This window comes from Acomys minous (assembly GCF_964271855.1).
Source record: "Acomys minous genome assembly, chromosome: 19".
NCBI classification, from domain to species: domain Eukaryota; kingdom Metazoa; phylum Chordata; class Mammalia; order Rodentia; family Muridae; genus Acomys; species Acomys minous.
Window position 1 is genome coordinate 7,480,277 of NC_140499.1, and position 18,537 is coordinate 7,498,813.

At 46.9% G+C, this 18,537-nt stretch overlaps 1 protein-coding gene across 4 annotated transcripts in view; it reads right to left on the minus strand.

Moving 5' to 3' along the window:
- Positions 1–18,537, minus strand: part of FNDC3B (fibronectin type III domain containing 3B) — a 289,830-nt gene that overhangs the window by 28,925 nt on the left and 242,368 nt on the right. For 3 of the 4 annotated variants that reach the window (XM_084769307.1, XM_084769308.1, XM_084769309.1), the window contains exons 15-22: positions 17,576–17,714; positions 15,712–15,783; positions 13,567–13,685; positions 11,761–11,866; positions 10,487–10,659; positions 8,786–8,899; positions 8,303–8,452; positions 4,605–4,885 (exon numbers count right to left, since the gene is read on the minus strand). In XM_084769307.1, coding sequence (XP_084625433.1) covers positions 4,605–4,885; positions 8,303–8,452; positions 8,786–8,899; positions 10,487–10,659; positions 11,761–11,866; positions 13,567–13,685; positions 15,712–15,783; positions 17,576–17,714 — 1,154 coding nt within the window. The remainder of the gene's footprint in view (positions 1–4,604; positions 4,886–8,302; positions 8,453–8,785; positions 8,900–10,486; positions 10,660–11,760; positions 11,867–13,566; positions 13,686–15,711; positions 15,784–17,575; positions 17,715–18,537) is intronic. The other variant, XM_084769310.1, reaches the window with a different exon arrangement.

An 18,537-nucleotide genomic window follows, 5' to 3' on the forward strand; every position in this document is an offset into this window, starting at 1 on the left:
TTCACAGATGAGGCAACAGAGGCATGGAGACAGTGAGCTGCCTCCACAGGTGGCAGAGACGCAAGCGAGGGGCTGAGCCAGGAGTAATGACTCAGAACTTGGCTCTTCCTACCAACCGCACCGAATCTCACTATGGCGAGGTGGTCTATGATTCATTCCAGCAGCAAACAGGGCGCTTATTACATAGTAAGAACTCAATAAACGTTATTTTCACCCCTCTTTTACTTAGCGGATGTGGGCCTAAGTGAGCGCAACAAACAAAGCTATTTTAATTTTTTTGTTGTTGGGAAGCTCATGTGAGTCAGACACGTAATGAGGCTGTGATCGTAGGTGACCTCGGTAACAGAGCAAGATGGAGAGAGGCCGAGGGAGCCGCACTGTCAGAGAGGGGAAGGGGAAGTCTCGCTAGGCAGGCGTAAGATGACAGGGTGCTGTGGCTCCCCAAGGGCACCTAAGCCACAGCTCACAGAAGTGTGTGCGCTGATATTCCAGGACAGGGTTTCACACGTGACATGCTTCTCCTGGAAGGCTAATTAAACTAGGGCTCCACGTCCCACCCGGGACTGTTTCTTTTTAAACAGGATATTGTTGTCAATAATACCTGCCACCAAGTGTCACCCATGACCCACCACCAACCAGTCCTGAGACCTGAGTTTGCCATAAAGGGTTGTACGACAGGGGAGTTTCTGCACGTGGGAGAAAGGAGGGTGGGTTTCAGTTTCAAGTCAGCTTCTGCCTCCTGCAGCCAGGGGTCTGTGATGACAACAAGGCCACTTACTCTGCAGACTCCAAATGATGGCGTTCCGATTCAGCTCCAAAGCCTCAGGACTAAGACATTTTTCTCTCTCCTTATACTGTTTTATCTAAATAATTGTTACCTTTATTTATCACTCTGTGTGTGTGTGTGTGTGTGTGTGTGTGTTTGCAAACGTGCTTTGGTAGAGGTCAGAGGGCCATTGACTAGTGTCGGGTCCCTTCTCCCCCCATGTCACTTCTGGGGCTCGAGCTCAGGTCGGCAGCCTTGGCAGCAGGCATTTTTACTTGTTGAGCCATATTGCTGGCCCTAAGTTTTATTTGCAATTCTTAACTTGCGAGTGTATGTGTGTATGCCGTATGCCTGAGGGGGCATGCAGAGGGCAGAAGAGCACATCGGATCCTCTACGACTGAATCCTACAGGACAACTGGTGGGGAGCCAAGCATGTGGGTGCTGGACCTGAGCTTCAGTCCTTTGCAAGAGTAGTATATACTGTATCTATTGTTGCGGAGTCATTTCTTGAGCATGGTAAAATATTTTACTTTGATTGTTTGTTTTAGGCCCTGCCTGGTCTGGAGGTTGCTGTGTAGACCACACCGGCCTATAAGTCACAGAGATCCACTTGTCTCTACCTCTAGACTTCAGGGATAAAAGGCATGTGCTATCCTGCCTAGCCTTTTTTTTTTTTTTTTTTTTTTTGGCATGCAAAGTAGCAGGTTTCCTGTGGCATTTTCATGTACACTTACTATTGCTTGACCCTGACTCCATCTCCTTCCCACGAACTTTTGTATTCCCAGTGTCTTCCCTTGCACTTTTATCACGGATCCTATTTCCTTCCGTGATAAGGCTACTTTCCCCTTTTATCATCGGCTCCTTTCTACCGTCCTGGCATCTACCCACTCACTCCCATGTAAAAATTAGAAGCTAAGATCCACACACGAGTGATTGAGAGTGTCCTGTATTTACTTTTTAAAGCCTGGGGCACCTCCTTTACTTCTGAGGTCTGGAGGCGAGGAGGCCTGATCCTTTGCCTCTTCTGATGTAAGCCTCCAGGGGGCACTAGTGCTGCTACAACTTGGGAAGGCACTCTGAGAGGACTGCTTTGAAAGCCCCAGAGGTTTTGACAAAGCTCTAGGATGCTCTGGACTGCCTGGAGAGCCAAAGCTGGACCACTGCCCTGGCCATGGAGCTGCTCAGGCCTGAGACAGCACGGGTGATCCCAGGTGGCCAAGCTTCTCCCAGCTTTCCGACTGGGACTCTACTTGGCAGGGTATGTGTAAAGGAAAGCCTGTTCCGTTTTTCTCTTCCATCCAAAACACAAATTTAATTTCAGACAGAGTTCTAAGCTTAAATGTAATACTTTTAAAAATTGCTTTTTAATTCCAGTCAAAATTCAAATGCAGGTTGTGCCAGCAAACCCTTAATGGGTAGTTCTGACAACACCAATGGGGAAAAGACAGATCTGTTGAAATTCCTCTGTCAGGCCGGTTTACTACAGACATACATCTAGTCCAGCAAAAATACTGTGTAACTCCTATACTAAACAAACAGAATAAAGAGGGTTGAAGGGGTGCCTTATGGTTAAGAGCACTCACTGCTCTTCCAAAGGACCGAGGTTCAATTCTTTGCACCTACACGGAGGGCTACACAGTCTGAATTTGCAGGGGGATATTTGGGCACTCCGTGCACATGGTATACAAACATACATGCAAGCAAAACATTAAATGAAAATATTAAAACCATTAAAGACACAAGTTCTTTAGCTAGGACTCATAGATGGTGGTCTTTTTTACTGGTATTTTAACTAATTTATGGGGCAGGAAAAGGTGAGGTACAAGTTAACCAGACTAAAATTAGGTCCCGAGATTTTTTTGGAAGCAGCCATTCCCAGGCCTCACTGTAACTGCTACACTTGTTTCTGGAACATAAAATCACAAAGCCACCTTTGACTAGATTTCTCTACACAGTATTCAAATGTACCCCAGAGGTAAGCGCTTTCAGCTGAGCCTTCTCACAGCCATATCCTCCTCCATCAGTTCTGACTTGAGGTCCTACTGTGTGTCTACGGATTAAGCATGGGGCCCATGGCTGCATGCATGCTAAGCAAGGACTCCATCCGAGTTCATGGGTACTACCTATTCAATTATTGTGACTCTACTTCCTCTTTCAAACTCCAGGCAGTCTTTGTGTACAACGCCCCTTTCACTGCCAGTCACCTGATCTCCAAAGTTGTCACATCAGAGTCCTTGACATCTTCGAGAGCTCTCTAAACCTGCCAGGCAGACTGTGGCTAAGAGGATGCACAATACAATGAAAGTATATAAAATGAACAAGGAAAATTCTTGTCCAAATACAGAGAAGTATTTGGAAAAAGAGAGATGGGCAACATGGAGGCGAGCATGGCACGCCTGGACCTCACAGCTGCTGAGCACCCTCTTCCTCGGCATCTGGGGATGAGAGGTAGACTGGGGTGTGCTCAGCAAACGGCTTGCTCTGTCCACATGAGAATGAGCGTTCCCAAGTGTATGGCACGATCTTGTAATCCCAGCAATGGGGAGGCGGGGAAAGGAGTGGACTTGGAGGCAGTCTAGACTAAGTAGCCAGCCCCAGACCAGGGGGAGGAGGCCTTTAATCCCAGCAGCTGTGAATTCAAAGCCAGTCGGGTCTGCACATTGAAGCCAGGCCAGCTAGGACTATATAGTCTCAAACCAAACCAAACCAACCAAAACCAAAGCAACAATAACAACAACAACAACAACAAAAATAAACCAACCAACAACCAACTAAACAAAAACCCAAGGCAGAGATCACTGAGGAAAAACAACATCAAAGGTCCCTCTGGTTTCTATAAGCATGTACACACTATGAACACATGCACACACACAGACACACACAGACACACACACACACTTGGTCTAGGAAATGAGAAAGCATTGCAGAAAACATGAAGGAAATGACAGTTTGTAAAGCAGCAATCCTGTCTGCTTTCCTTTCAGCAGCCCCAGCCTGGCCCCAGCCCTAGGAAGTGTAAGTTTTGTTGGAAGAGGATTTTGACATAACCAGATTGTTGGAACTTGTTGTTACTGCTGCTCAGTTATAAGTACTGATACTTACTTAATCCTTACTAGATACCTGCCTAGGAAATCATCTTGTTTTCCTCTTTTACCTGCATGTAACAAGTAGCAGAGCCCAAGCTGATGTTCCCCAAACCCAAAAGTGTACAGACACACTGATGTACACGCTGAAAACTGCACCGGGCGCTGGGTCACACCAGATTATCAAGAGATGCTTTTCGTCTTTCCCTGGGAACTGTCCTACTGGCTGCGGGCCTTTTAGCTTTGCCTGTGTTATGGTGACTTGGAGAGAGAGTGAACTGCTTTTCAAGTCTGAAGGGCCAAGTAGCACAAACAGGTGTGCACAGTGGAAGGGGCCCAGATGAGGCTGTCTGAGGGAGAAGACATCACCCAGGCTAGCTGTGCTTACCTGGTGGTAAGTGATGTCACTTTTCTCTGTGCTATTGTGAAATCTTGAAGGAAATGATGTCCTGTGACCCCTGTACCTGGCTCTGGGGGAATCACCAGAATGAAGGGGTCCTGCTCTGAGGCTGTTAGGTATATGGCATGGATAGAGCATGTAGTGAAAGGAATCTCAGAGAAAATACATGAAGAAAAAGGGAAGAGCAAGGTATGGGAGGGAAAGAGCCAAGTATTAAGCTATATTTCATTTAGTATATTTAAATATGTTTAAAAAAAAAAAAGGAATGACTAGACTACAGTAACCTAGGAAGCACTTTTCAGCCTTGGAACTGACACTGTAGACCAGTTTTTGACACCAGCTTTGTGCACTCACCGGTATGTCGTTTCTGGAAGGAGGTCCTTCATCACGTGAGTGGTAATATTGCCCACAGTCATGCTAGTGTCTCCGAGGTCGATGTTGTAAGCAACGATTTCAGATCCATTATTGCACGGCTCTTCCCAGTTCAGTACAAGGCACACAGACGGTGAGTCCGGGTGGGCTCCGAGGGGCTCCTCCTCCAAAACACACAGAGTGGAGACAGGGTCGGGGGCAGAGGCTGGCGTCTGGCAATGGACAAGCTCACTATATGGTCCTGCACCTGCTGGATTAAAGGCCTGAAAAACAGAGGAGTGGGGCCAAGTCAGACCACGCCATCAGTACATGCTAGGAACGCCAAAAATAGCAAATGTTAAGGTTTTTTTTTTTTAAATGTGTGTACATGTACATCACAGTGACGTAAAGAAATAAGATACAGTGGCAGCCAGGGGTTCTCTCGGCAGGGAAGGGAAGGAAGATGGCTTTTAGAGTGAGAATTCAGCTCGGGTCTTAAATGCACCATTTACCAGGTACATTCGCCGTGCCAGCCCGTTCCCTCAGTGATCATGGGTTAGTGACGCTGAGCCACTGAATGGCTGTCCAGACTGTACCGGTTAACAGGCAAAGTATTGGTAAAGCTGCACAGACCGACAGTAGGCACCTAAACTCCCAACTGGGAAAACCGTAAACAGAACAGCAGTTCCCCAACTTTTTCTAAACTATTTCGAGCTCGTTTTAGATTCACAGAAGAGCTACAGGAAAAGTAAGCGCCCCCTAATACGCACATTTCATATGCCCAAGCATAATGATAAACCGGGGCTGGGAAGACTGGCTGCACTTCCAGAGGACCCGGGTTCAACTGCCAGGCTCCCTGGGGCAGCTCGCAACCATCCGTAACTAGAGTCCCTCTGCACGCCTGTGTGGGTGCTGCATGCACATGGTACAGACAGGCGTTCAGGAAAATACCCATGCACACAAGATAAAATACAATAAAATCTAAAAAGAAAAAAGTTAAAAAACAGAAATAACCCGGGAAGTATCCTGGGTATCGTATATGAGTCACATGAGACCTAATTCAAATCTTGCCCTGTTTCCCAGAAATGTTCTTTTTGCATCCCAGGATTCTGTCCACTGCCCCACTTCCCTCTGCAGGCTTGGTGGTCGAAAAAACTCTCAATTTATACATTTCTAACTCAGAGTTTTCAAGGGAAACTTAAAAGTATCCTTTACTAAGCAATACTATTATCTATTATATACAAATGCCTCTTGCAAATACTTACTCTGGTAATTCTTTTGTGTGTGTCCATGGTCAGGGGAGGCCGGGGATTGAACCCAAGGACTAGAGGGGTTATTTCTACCACTGACCTATGACACGTCTTATTAAACTATCCCAAGAAACAAGAACACACTCTCTGAGCAAAACAAGGAATGTTTTAAACCACCTTTTAGAAAAGAGTAAAGTTATAAAAGTGAATTATTATTATTATTATTTTTTTTTTTATTTTATTTTATTTTATTTTTTTTGGAATCTCAAATATTCAGAAGACTATTCAGGGTTGGCTTGGCCACAAAGTAATGTCAAGTGTCCACAATCTGCAATTTCTATGTAGTCCAGGAGTACCAAGAAGTCAGGGGGGATGGAAGAGACTGGCAGCATTTCTTCAGTGCGGTGGTGATGGTATGAGAGGTGCTGACCTCGTGTCAAAGGGTCTGATTCATTTCATGACAAGCACAGACGTTAAAAAAACACTTAAAAAACAAAACAACAACAAAAAAACCCCACTTTCTACCCCTGACTGCCAACACAGAGAAACAGGGCTATTGTATTGCAGGCTCTACTCTGACCCACTGTGTCTTTTAAAACAGTCTGGGGAAGCCAACCCTGAGGGACAACATACACGTTACAGGAAAAAACGGAGGCAGAGGACATATTAACAAGGCAGCAGAGAGTAAGAAGCACAGGGCAGGAAGCTCGGATGGGACAGCAGGCAGCTGTGTTAGAATCCCGCCCTGCTCCACAAGTCGTGTGACACTCAAAGTGTCCCTGATTCCAGTGACTCAGCCTCCCTGACAGAGATCAGATAATGTGCATTGACAAAGGGCTAATGACATGGTGAGTGGCCCATTCACAAAGGGAGGGCACTGCCCAACAAAGGCATTTAATGAGACATGCTGAAGATATAGCAGGCTCCCAAATGCAAGAGAAAAGGCTTTGGTTAATCTGGGAAGTTACTTTTCGAAGGGATTATCTGTGTAACAAGGCTGGGATGTCACGTGCACTTCTACAGCAGCGCTCGCTGCAGGGCTGAGCACAGCCTGACACCTGCGCTGGGCAGCTTTGCTTCTTTACCTGCTGGAATCTAAATGCACTGGAAGACAGGCTGCCTCCGGGCAGCAAGTGCAGCTCAGGAGCCTTCTCTCTCTCCTGAGCATCCTTCCACCCCAAGGAAAACAGTGGGAAGAAACGGAGACTAAGGGCTCTGGAGTCTCAGTATGTTGAGCGTTTATAAAGCAAAGTTGATAAAGCAAAGGAAAGCAGTGGTGATTGGTATTCGTGGGGCCAAGCTATGAAACAGTGCTCCTGATGTTACTGTTCGTGCTTGCAACAGGAGCTCAAAGGTGAGCAGCCTCCTATGGCCTTGATATGATGGTTAGGGTCAACTGTCTACCTCACCTGGGAAGTGGCCTCTGGGCATGTCTATGAGGATTGTCTGGATTTGTGGTAAGGAGGTGGGAGACCTGGGTGGTGCTATCCCCTGGCTGGGATCTTAGACTGTGGGAGTGGAGAAAGGGAACAGACCGTCAGCGTGCACCCATTGCCGTCAGCTCTCTGACGGCCATGTGATAAGACAGTGGCTTTAAGGTCCTTCATTGCCTGCCACACTGCACTCCCTGTATCTTTAAAGTATGAGCCAGAAGAAGCCCTTTCCCCTTACACTGCCTTAAACACTTTTTAAAAAGCAGTTGCTTTTATTAGAGTATTCTGTCACAGGAACAGGAAAGAAACTAAGGCACCAACCTTCAGTCAATGACTGAAATATTTGACTTTTGGTTTTAGTGCAGTTTAATAGCTGGTATGTGAATTTCCTTTGCGCCAGTTCCAAGCTGCTTTCCACAGAAGTGGAATTAGAACGCATCTTTCCTAAGGAGTCGACAGACCTTCCCCTTGAGCCTAGCCACTTGTCCAGTGCTCCGGAAAACAATACGAAATATACTACTGCTGGAAAGAGCTGGGCAGAGCCTGGCTTTGCTCATACAAGCTATGACCTCTTAGAATCGTCAACGGTAAAACACCAAAGCAAGCACCGTGTGTGTGTGTGTGTGTGTGTGTGTGTGTGTGTGTGTGTGTGTGTGTGACACAGGTCAACACCTTTTCCTCTGTTCTCCATCTTATTTTCAAAGACAAAGCCTTTCAGTGAAGGTGGATCTCACCAGTTTGGCCCCTAGCTGCCCAACAAGCTCTCTGGAACCCACCTGCATATATACTACCCACCCCCAATGCTGGGCTTACAGACCAGAGCTAGAGCACCCGGCTGTTATGTGTCTGCTTTGAGTCAGAAGTCAGGTCTTCTTGTTTGTGAAATAAACACTGTTCCAAGGGAGCCATCTCATCTCTCCAGCCGCACAGAGGAGTCTTTTTCCTCGTGATCCCTCCTCTACAGCCGTCAGCTGCTTTTCTGAAGTGCCTGTCAGGCTTAGCCTGAATATTCACCTACCTGTAGTCTGCAGCAGTACTGGGCAGCAGGTAACAGATCCCGTATCTCAAAGCAGGTGTCTGGACCGTGATAAATAAGGTCTAAGGATTCTTCATCTTCTCCCCACTCCAACCTGTACTCGGAGATGTCGGCACCGGGGCTTTCAGGGCTCTGCAGGGCAGACGCCTGTAGTTAGTCATTTCACTAAGACGTGGGTAGCATGCTCCAGGCTTTGCCCAGCACGGAGAGGCAAAAGGGTGACATCCAGCCTCCTCTAACTCTGACATCTCCACAACGGGAAATGATACAATCATTTAAAGGGAGATTTCCTTACACACAGACAAAAAGTCAGCCACGCACATACATGCATGCATGACGCAGGCATGCATGACACAGACCCGTCAGCACGTAGGTACGCAAGGCACACGGGCTTTGTGGCATCCACACAGCTTGTACTTGAGCATAAAGGAACAGAACTGGGTGGACAGCATGTACGCAACTCACCTCCCAACCCACCAAGACGCATCCGTCAGGCGTGAAGGAAACACATGGTGCTCTGCACTGCCCAGGGGGCCCTGCAGCAGTGGTGATTTCTGACACATCAGAGTATGGACCGTACTGAAAGAGAAGAACATGTGTTTGCATGCCCGCATGTGTGTGAATATAAAAGCTTATCATTAAAGGTGAGGTCAACAGTATCATTAATATAACTGAATATCTGGTCTAGTTGCTGGCAGGTCCCCCACGCTTGACCCTTTGAGACAGTATCTTGGCACGGAGCCTATGTTAGCCTTGAATCCACGATGCTCCTGCCTCAGTCTCCTGACGTTGGGAGTTATAGGTCCCTCCACCATACCCAGCTAGTTACTTGTTTCCATTTTGAAAACTAACACCTAGGTAACATATTTTCAGAATGTTCTTGAGCCTCACAGGACATGTCTTTCCTTTATATTGTCAACTGGCTTTTGTTTTCTTCTTTTTAAAATAAATCTCATCAAGTAGTGAAATGTAGTAATTTTCAGGGAACTTATCTATACAAACCCCTGGGCTCCAGGAGACTTTGGCATTAGCGTGTTCTATGTTTCTGCCCACCTCTGACACTCTTTGAGGCCACCCTGTCCTCACTTCCAACCTCTTGCATATATATATATATCCCTTAAAATCCATGCCACTCTACCAAGTCAAACAACAACAACAACAACAACAACATACACACACACACAAACAGAAAACAATGAGCAATCCCTCTGTGAATCTAATATCAACACTTGTCTTCCCAACTTCTGACTGTCCTCTAGATACCAGACAAGGAAGAAAGAGTCAGAGACCTGCAGAATTTTCAGATGACTCGAACAAAAACCAAGCGGCCTCCTCCTCAGCCCCACCCTACTTGTCTGAAACAAAGCAGCCTGAGGCACAGATAACAAGCTACAATACTTTTGGGGGGGTGTGTGCATTCATGCATGTACACAGGTGTGTGCACATGTGTGTACATGTGGAAGACGGAAGACCACCTCTGTTTCTCAGCCCCTTTCCACCTCTTTTCTGAGACAGGGCTGGGCCATACTAAATAGACTAGGCTGGCTGGCCTAGCAGCCCCAGGGACCCTCCTGTCTCTACCATCCCAGGGCTGAGAGATGACAAGTGGGTTGCCCCATGTCTAGCTTTTTAAAACGTAGGCGTTGGGCTCTAACGCAGAGTGCTTTCTTGACTCATGCAGTCCCATCCTCTAGAGAACTTTTACTAGGACTAATAAAAAGCCTTAATTCTTACAACTGTTGAAATTACTGGGAACAGGAAATTCTTTCATGAATTATCTGAAGCAAACTCGCGCGTGCGTCCATGCGCGCACGCACACACACAACAAACACACCACATACACAACACACATCACACACACACAAACACATACCACATATATACATACAAGCAACATACACACACACACACACACACACACACACACACACACACACACACACACAAACACACACACCCCAGGCTACCTTCATGGAAAAAAGAAAAAGAGATGTGAAACTTCATAGTGCTGGGCCTACAGAAAATCATGACAGCACTGATTAACAATTAGGGCTTTACTGTATATGCTTTAATGGTTGTCATGATGGGGCTCACACAACTTAGGAATTTCAGCAGGACTGAAGAAGGCACCTTGCACTCTAATCATGTGGGTAACCTCGTACTCACCCCTCCGTCATTCAGAGCCCGCACCCTGAAGCGATACACCGTTCCAGGAAGCAGGTTGCCGACAGTGCACTCCAGCCCGGGCCCATGGTACACCTCAGAAGCTACATCCTCCGGTTCTGTCATCTCCACACTGTACTCTGAGACCTCACAGCCACTTTCAGAGGCAGGGACATCTGAGGATGTAAAAATGTTTTCATTTTGAGCATTTATTTTAGATTTCTTTTTATTTTATTTTACTTTTATTTGGGTACATGAGTGTACGGGCCTGTGTACCACGACTGTACCATGTGTAGAGGTAAAGAGGGCACTGACAGTCCTGAGACAGGAGTTATAGATGGCCATGAGACACCGTGTAGGTGCTGGGAACCGAACCTGGGCCCTCTGCAATAGCAGCAAGTGCTCTTAACCACAGAGCCACCTCTCCAGCTCTCATTCTCTGGATGTCTAGTTGACTGAGTTACACTTGATTTCCTGTTGTTATTTTCCAAAATGCGTAGGTGGTGTGCCCTGTAGTTTCTACTACAAGAGGAGCTTCCCAGTCAGCAATGTAAAAAAGCTCCTGAGTCATCTAAACTATCCAAAGCAAATACATTTCAACATGTCTGATTGTGTAAGTAAAATAGTTAAAAATAGTTCAGGAAAAATAGGAGCACTGGGCAAACATTCACATTCCAACAGAGTAAAGGGAAGGAAGGAGGGAAGGAAAAAAAAAATCACCTTAAAGTCAGACATCGTGCTAAGTCTACATGACCATGGGCTGGCACAGTGTGTCCTTACACTGTTGGTCTAAGTGATGGCCTGCTCTACACATCTGCACTGCAATGTGCACACTGGAGGCTGTTGGCCCAACTGGAAGCAGTGGAAGGCAATTCAATGAAAATACCAGAACCCGCTGAGACAAGGCACGAGGGAGGCTACACATGGAGGAGGAATTTGATGCTACCCTTTCTTGGTTTAATCTCTAAATTATGCACATGTTTTCTTCACATGTTTAACAGTCCCTGGACAAGGCAGGCTATTCTGGAATCTTCTCTAGAAACATGACCTCTAAAGAGAGTGCAGCAGTGGAATGTGCAGCACCCTCAGGGATGGGGTCATGCGCAGTAGAAGGCTGTGGGATCAGAGAAACCCACGGTGCCAGGTTATGGAGAACACAGACATGGCAACGGGGCGGCCCAGCCTCTGCAGGAAGCCCTGGAGCCGAGGACAAAGCACTGTCTTAATCTCCTCCCATTTGTCCTGGTCTACGCCAACATGAAGATTTGTTCACTCACCCCACTCTAAGTGGACTTCTTTGTGCTTTGGTCTACCCAAAACCCTCGGTGGTCGGCACTGACCTGGCGCAAGGCTTAGTGTGCGAACAGGGAGACTTTCAGAACACTGTAGGAGAAACACCGGAGAGACCGTTGCTTAGTTACTGTGAAGTGCTCACACCTTATCTATCAGGCTAAGTCTATCCCACAACAGTAAATGGGACCAAAAGGGAGTTACACACTAGCTATGTGTGCCTGTCACGTACTAAGCTCTTCAGGAGGTTCCATGCCTGTCTGCATATGTAAGTGTGGGCTCTCTCTGACGTCAGACCTGTATTGATATCTGTGGGTTCCCACTGCATACAATGTCTGTTCTAACAGGAGCGGCTCTCTCTGAGGTCGGGTTACTAGAGCTGAGAACTGTCCGCTCTAAGCACACTTATTTTCCTTTATGGCAACACTAGAAAGACCCTTCACAAGGATGGGAGAGGACACAAAACAACAGCTGGATCACAACAGTAAGCATGATACGCTGAATGGCCAGCCAGCCACAGAAACAGCAGAACGGCAGGTAAAGGGACCATCTACCCACCAAGCCTGACTCTTACAGAGGCTCTGGTAGTGCTCAAGTAACTAGGCCTCCTTTCTGTGGGATCTGAGTGTGCGAGGCTGCTGGTGTGAAAGTTGACCATCTTAACAAGGTGGAGCTTGACAGCCCCAGTCCTTCTAGAGCATTGATGTGCAGGAAATGGTCTGTATGCTTCAGCTAATGCACACACAGCCTTGCACAACCCCTCATGGGAGGTTGCACAACCCCTCATGGGAAGTACCAAGGATGCTCTACGGCCGTGATCTGGGTATACTCCAAAAGGAGACATTCCAGCGGCCCCTGAGACTTTGTAAGACTATAACTGGACCATTACGTGTGTGTGTGTGTGTGTGTGTGTGTGTGTGTGTGTGTGTGTATGTGTGTTTGTCTAGACTTAACACTGCACAGTAAAGAACTGCTATGATACACATGGGCAGAGTATGTGTGCACATGTGTAAAATTTTGGAAAATGTTAGAAACTGCAAGCATTATATTTAATAATCGATCTGCTACTGGGTCACTAGGTACCATCCCTAGCTCGCTCTCTTCATCATTAATGGCTTCATGTAATCTACAGTGAGAACACTTTTATCACCATGCCTCTCTCATGATGTCAACATGACACCAGACTCTTCTTCTGGAGTACTTTCCATGCATTTATTAGACAAACTGAGCCTGGGAGCACTGTGTGTGGTAGAAACTGAGTCTCCTGACATGCAACCCGGCTGGTCTGCAGTCCATAGGAGAAGCCATGGCTGCTGCCTGCAGACCCTACACTGGGGGTTACTCAACTGCAGAAGTTAGACTGTTTTTACAACAGTCTGCCAGCAGGTGGCAGTAAAGGACCTTCAGAGTTGTGCTACCATGCCAGCACACCCATGCAGGTCTTATCTTGACTCTACACTTTTCCCTCCTTGAAATGACTGACGTCTCCCTTAGTTAGTGCAAATCCTAACCAGTTTCCTCTCCCACGTGTAACAATATCAAAGTCGTCTATGGGATGAATCAGTGACAAGTAACTTAAACACATCAGGATGCTGCCGAGTATGATTTGGGCCTATCGCTTCTGCCCTGTTTGTATAAATCAAATGACGATTTTTCATCTCCAGATATGATACTAAGGCAGGCTGACTCGACAAGATACACTGAAAAACTGCAACACATTCTCCTGCTAGCAACACGGCACTTCCCGATCGGCTCGAGAGGCCCGCTGTCATGTCACGCACTGATGAACCAACCTGACTGTGCCCACCGGTACTGATGCAGCACGCACGCAGTTTGTACAAAGTGCCTGGTTTCAAGTGGGTAAAGACATACTCCGTAGCTGATCCACTGTAGGCCACTTCCCACTGACTGGCTGCAAGATGAGATGTGTAAGTTTAAGCCTTTTGTAACAGCACACGCAGCCCCCATTAGAAACATATCTGAGGCAAACACACCAGGTGGCTTCCACAGAACCCGGGCGTAACCACTGATGCGCCACTGACTATGAGGGTGAGATGTGGGAGCCACACGGCATCGGTTGGCATAGGAGGAGGCTGTTGAACAGCTGTGCGATGCCGTGGTGAGGCTGCCACACGGCCAGCTGTGCAGGCGCAGTGCACACGGCACAGGCTTCTGGAAAGTCTGGGTGATGCTAAGGGTGGCAGGGAGTCACACTGTCCCTTGACAGACCAAGATCTTTTGGTAAAGGCCTGCTGTCTTCAGGATGTGCCTGCTGTGGAGAAGCCACCACTGCTGGCTTGGTCACCAGGCTGCAGGGATACTGTCTCTGCTTTGTTCCCACTAATGCGGTTTCCACGTAACCGCTCCACATAAGCCTTTTCCCAGTCCTAGTTACAAAGTGACTTCCACAGATCCCGTCACCTGTCTGTTATGCTGATATGTGGCTCTGCACCTTACTGGGTCAGAGTTAGGTTATAGCTCCACAGGACCTGGGAACGCAGACAGTAGTGCTTGTATTATGGGCAGACAACGTATACAACCAGGACAATGACAGAGGAAATAATTCTAAGAATTACACCCATTCACTGGCCAAGGTATAATGTAAAATAGCGCCTACTCTTGCACTGCCTCAGGACCTGGGAGAGCCAGGACGTCTCAAAGCGGACTTACACCTCCTCAGTAAGCACCAGGGAGGTGCTAACTTCATCCCTAGCCTTAACTTAAACACTAACTAAGCCCTTTAGCTGTGCCCATCTCAAAGAATTCTCCTATTTTCAGCCTATACAAAAGCACAAAGACAAAATACCCAACTCCAGGTGGTTGTGGCGTACAGAGCAAAAGCCAAAACAAAGACCATCACCACTTGCTCCCAGCGACTCTCTCTTTTGCCATATGATGCACACTTTTAAAAAAAAAGGGCAACTATTGCAGCAGCCATATTAGTAAAAGTAGGTTATGCTTTAAAGTTTTGATGACTGTACCTTTTTCTACTGAAGCCCAGTGAGTTTTTTTAGAATGATGCTCACTTCTCACACCACCCTGCTGTGTGTGTGCTGAGGGTGCGCGTGCACATTCATGTATGCCACAGCACACATAGGGCGATCAGAGGACCACTTTGCAGTGTTGGCTCTCTCCATCCGTTTTCACATGGGTTTCAGGAACTGAACTCAGACCACTAGACCTGGTGGCAAGCCCCGTGGCCCCACTTTAGACCTTGCAGTGTCACTACTGATAAGAGCTCTAACTCAGGAGTCACGATGGAGACCAATGTGTTCTGAAAGTCTGACCCTTGTCCCTCGCCACACTATGATGTGGCTGTCACTGGGCTCGGGAAGGATGCCAGGCAGACTGCTCCTGACATGCTGCTTACCATTTCCAGAGAAACAGCAGCAGGTTAGAGGAGACTGACTCAAATTTAATGACCTTATTAATGAGTGACCATGGTTTCAAAATTGACATAGAAAATAGAAGAAAAAAAAACACACACAAAAAAAACCCAAAAAACAAACTACCCAAACAAAACAAAACAACAACAACAAAAACCCCAACACGTCAAAAATGGGCACCTCAAAAGCAAAATGAACTGTGGTGTCTGAAAGAGAAAAACTGTACTCAGGGTACAGTCTGGTGTAGAGAGCTTGCCGAGGGCGCTTAAGAGAGACCTAACTGAAGATCAAAGTCCAGTGAGAGGGAGGAAAAGGGAGGGAGGGAGGGAGGGAGGAAGGGAAGGAGGGAGGGGGAGGGAGGAACGATAAATAGACTGACAGACAGACAGACAGACAGACAGACATGCCAATGCTTGGTTGGCTTGGCCACACCACTAGCTCTGTCGTTGGAACTGGTGGCCACCTGCTGCCGTTACTACAAAGCGTGTGGCTACGTCAGGGTTGGGTACTCAGGACAGCATGCATGGTGCAAAAGAGGTTCCAAAGTGTCACCTTCAGAAGTTCCTTCTGTGATCTCCAGCAGGTACTTCAGGATTTCTGAGCCGCCGTTGTCCCGTGGAGCATCTGAAGAGCAGGCAAACATTAGTGAGGACAGGGCTGGGGGTGACAGGGGACATCACTGCAGAGTGCAAAGGAACGTCCACTATAAGGCCCCTTACGTGTTCCCAACATCAAGAAAGTGTCAGTTTGTCAGGCTGCTATTTAAGGGTGTTGAAATGCAAGAGTTGCATTTATTTAGTGAAACATGCACAGAACTTGGCAAATGCAATGGTTTCCATAAAAAAACGACATTATACTGGGAAATTCTGAAGCGGCTCTTTTAAGAACTGGTGATTTTTGTGCAAAGTTGAAATATTCAGGTATTTATCTTGTTTACTATTTTCACTTCATCTATTTTATAAGCAACTAGATTATTTTGGAAAAATGAGAGGGGAAAGAAAAATGCATTGACAAAATAAATAAAATGTTGGAATGGGATAAATTCACCCCACCTCAGTTTTCTCCCAAGTAAGCCTTACAACCCTGTGAACTGGAAGCCACACCACGTGCACCAGGCAGCTTGGGGGAGGGAGGGCTCTGTCTACTACTGAGCCCCTACGCCACCTACTGAGCCCCTACGCCACCTACTGAGCCCCCACGCCACCTACTGAGCCCCGATGCCACCTACTGAGCCCCTACGCCCCCTACTGAGCCCCTACGCCACCTACTGAGCCCCTTCGCCACCTACTGAGCCCCTATGCCACTGTGGAAAAATGGTCCACAGACATCTCTGCCTGTAAGAGCTTTGTTTTGTGAGTATGAAAACACCAGGCAGAATCATTTTGCCAAATTGTGAAGAACTCATGTCTGCCAGCAGCCTCTGTATCCTTGCACAGGAAGGGACTTTCCAAGGACACGTGGACACAGGAAACTAACTTTCCCAGGTCTCTGCGGAGCCACAGACACTTCGGTGGTGACATTTACAATAATAACTGTAAGGACAGATACAGCATAGAGCTGAGGGGACAAGGATGGGACTCAGGGGTCTCCTGAGAGGCAGGCTGCCGGAAGGACCCATAAGCGGGCCGAGACTCCCCCACTTTCTCTTGACTATGCCCGCCAGGGAAACAGGCCTCAGAACTCTTTGATGACTCGATGCAGCGTGCTTGAGCTTGGTTTCCAGCCACAACCCAGGCTTTAAACTGCACCCCACATACATTACCTTTACAACTCTAAAACTTTTCTGTTTTTGCCTTTCACTTGCTATTTATATGCATTCTTACATGACATTAGTGCAGAACACACAGGTCTTTCTTAACAACTTTACATGTAATATGCATTTCCCTGTAATGGCCTGCACGGGGGGGGGGGGGGGGGGGGCTGAACATCAATGTCCTCCCAGGTGACCTAGGCCCCATGTGAAAACACTGCAGCTCAGGGCGGGGCCACAAAAAACAGCACAAAAACCAAAGCTCCCCTACTTTATTACAACTTAAACACTTTGCAGGTTAAAAAAAGATCTACTTAGGATTACATATCTAACTTTAAAACCCAACCTCAATATTAATTTTAAAATATTTTCTACTAAATTTCATTAAAAATTTAAAAGTAAGCCATAAACTCAAACTCAAACTAACAAAGCATCTAAAATAAAGGAGGAAATGTAATACACAAAAATTACAAGATAAATGAGATATTCTTACAATTGTCCACTAAACTCTGAAAGTCTAAAATTCTCAGGCTGCTTGCTACTCACACATGTCTAACAAATGCACAAAGCCCTCACAGAGGACACTGTACACGTGTGTCTGGTTTGTCACTACTGAAGTCAAATTCAGTCGAAAAAGAAACAGCAGTAGCAGACCAGGAGACCTACCCCACTTGACACTGAAGCCGTGAGATGTGACTGGTCCTTTAATGAGGGGTCTGGTCGGAGGCCCAGGTCTGTCAGGACTGGTTGTACAAACTAGCACTTCACTTGGGCAGCTCTTCCCTTCCATATTAGAAGCAGTCAGCTGCAGTACAACAGAGCACACGTTAGTTAGGGAGCGATTAAGTCGACAGTGACTTTTGTAACATTGCAAGGTCAGACCTGTACAGACGGACACATAGCCACCCTGTCACGTGTGTCCTTTCTTCACACTGTTGCTTTAAGGGGTTGTGATCACTTACTTTGCTTACATTTTGGTTATTTACAATTAAAAATAAAACCATAAGGTAAGTGTCAGCTAAATATATTTGTTTATCCGTACAAGAAGAAATACAAGCCTAGGACTGCGGTGAGTTTGAGACCATCCCAGCATATGCAGCAAGTCCCAGGCAATCCTGGAATAGAGAGTAAGACCGTGTTTCAATGAAGGAGGAGGAGGAGGAGGAGGCTGCACTGGCATTACATGTAAAATCAGTATGTTTCCATTGATTCTGTGTTCATTGATGAAAACAGGGATAAACCAGATGAAAATGACATTTGGAGGAGTCAGACAGTGCCACCTTGTGGAGAACATCAGCAATACAGCTATGCTCTGGGAACCAAGAGCAGTATTTTTAGCATACCAGAAAACAATTATATTCCTCAAATAGTCAGTCACAACATTCTGCTTGATAATTTGACAAATGCTGGCGAGACTAAGTGCCAAATTAAATTACTTCACCCTGAAATTAGATAAGGGAGGGCAGAGAGCCCGCAGGGCACATGTAGAAGTAGGGTGCCACGCACCGGGCCCACTGAGACTGAGAACGCTGCAGCGGCACAGCAGGCGGCACTGACAGAGCTACACAGAGCAGTAGCTTTCACCTGTGTAGCTGCGACAGAGATCCTGTTCACAAACAAAGCCAGCG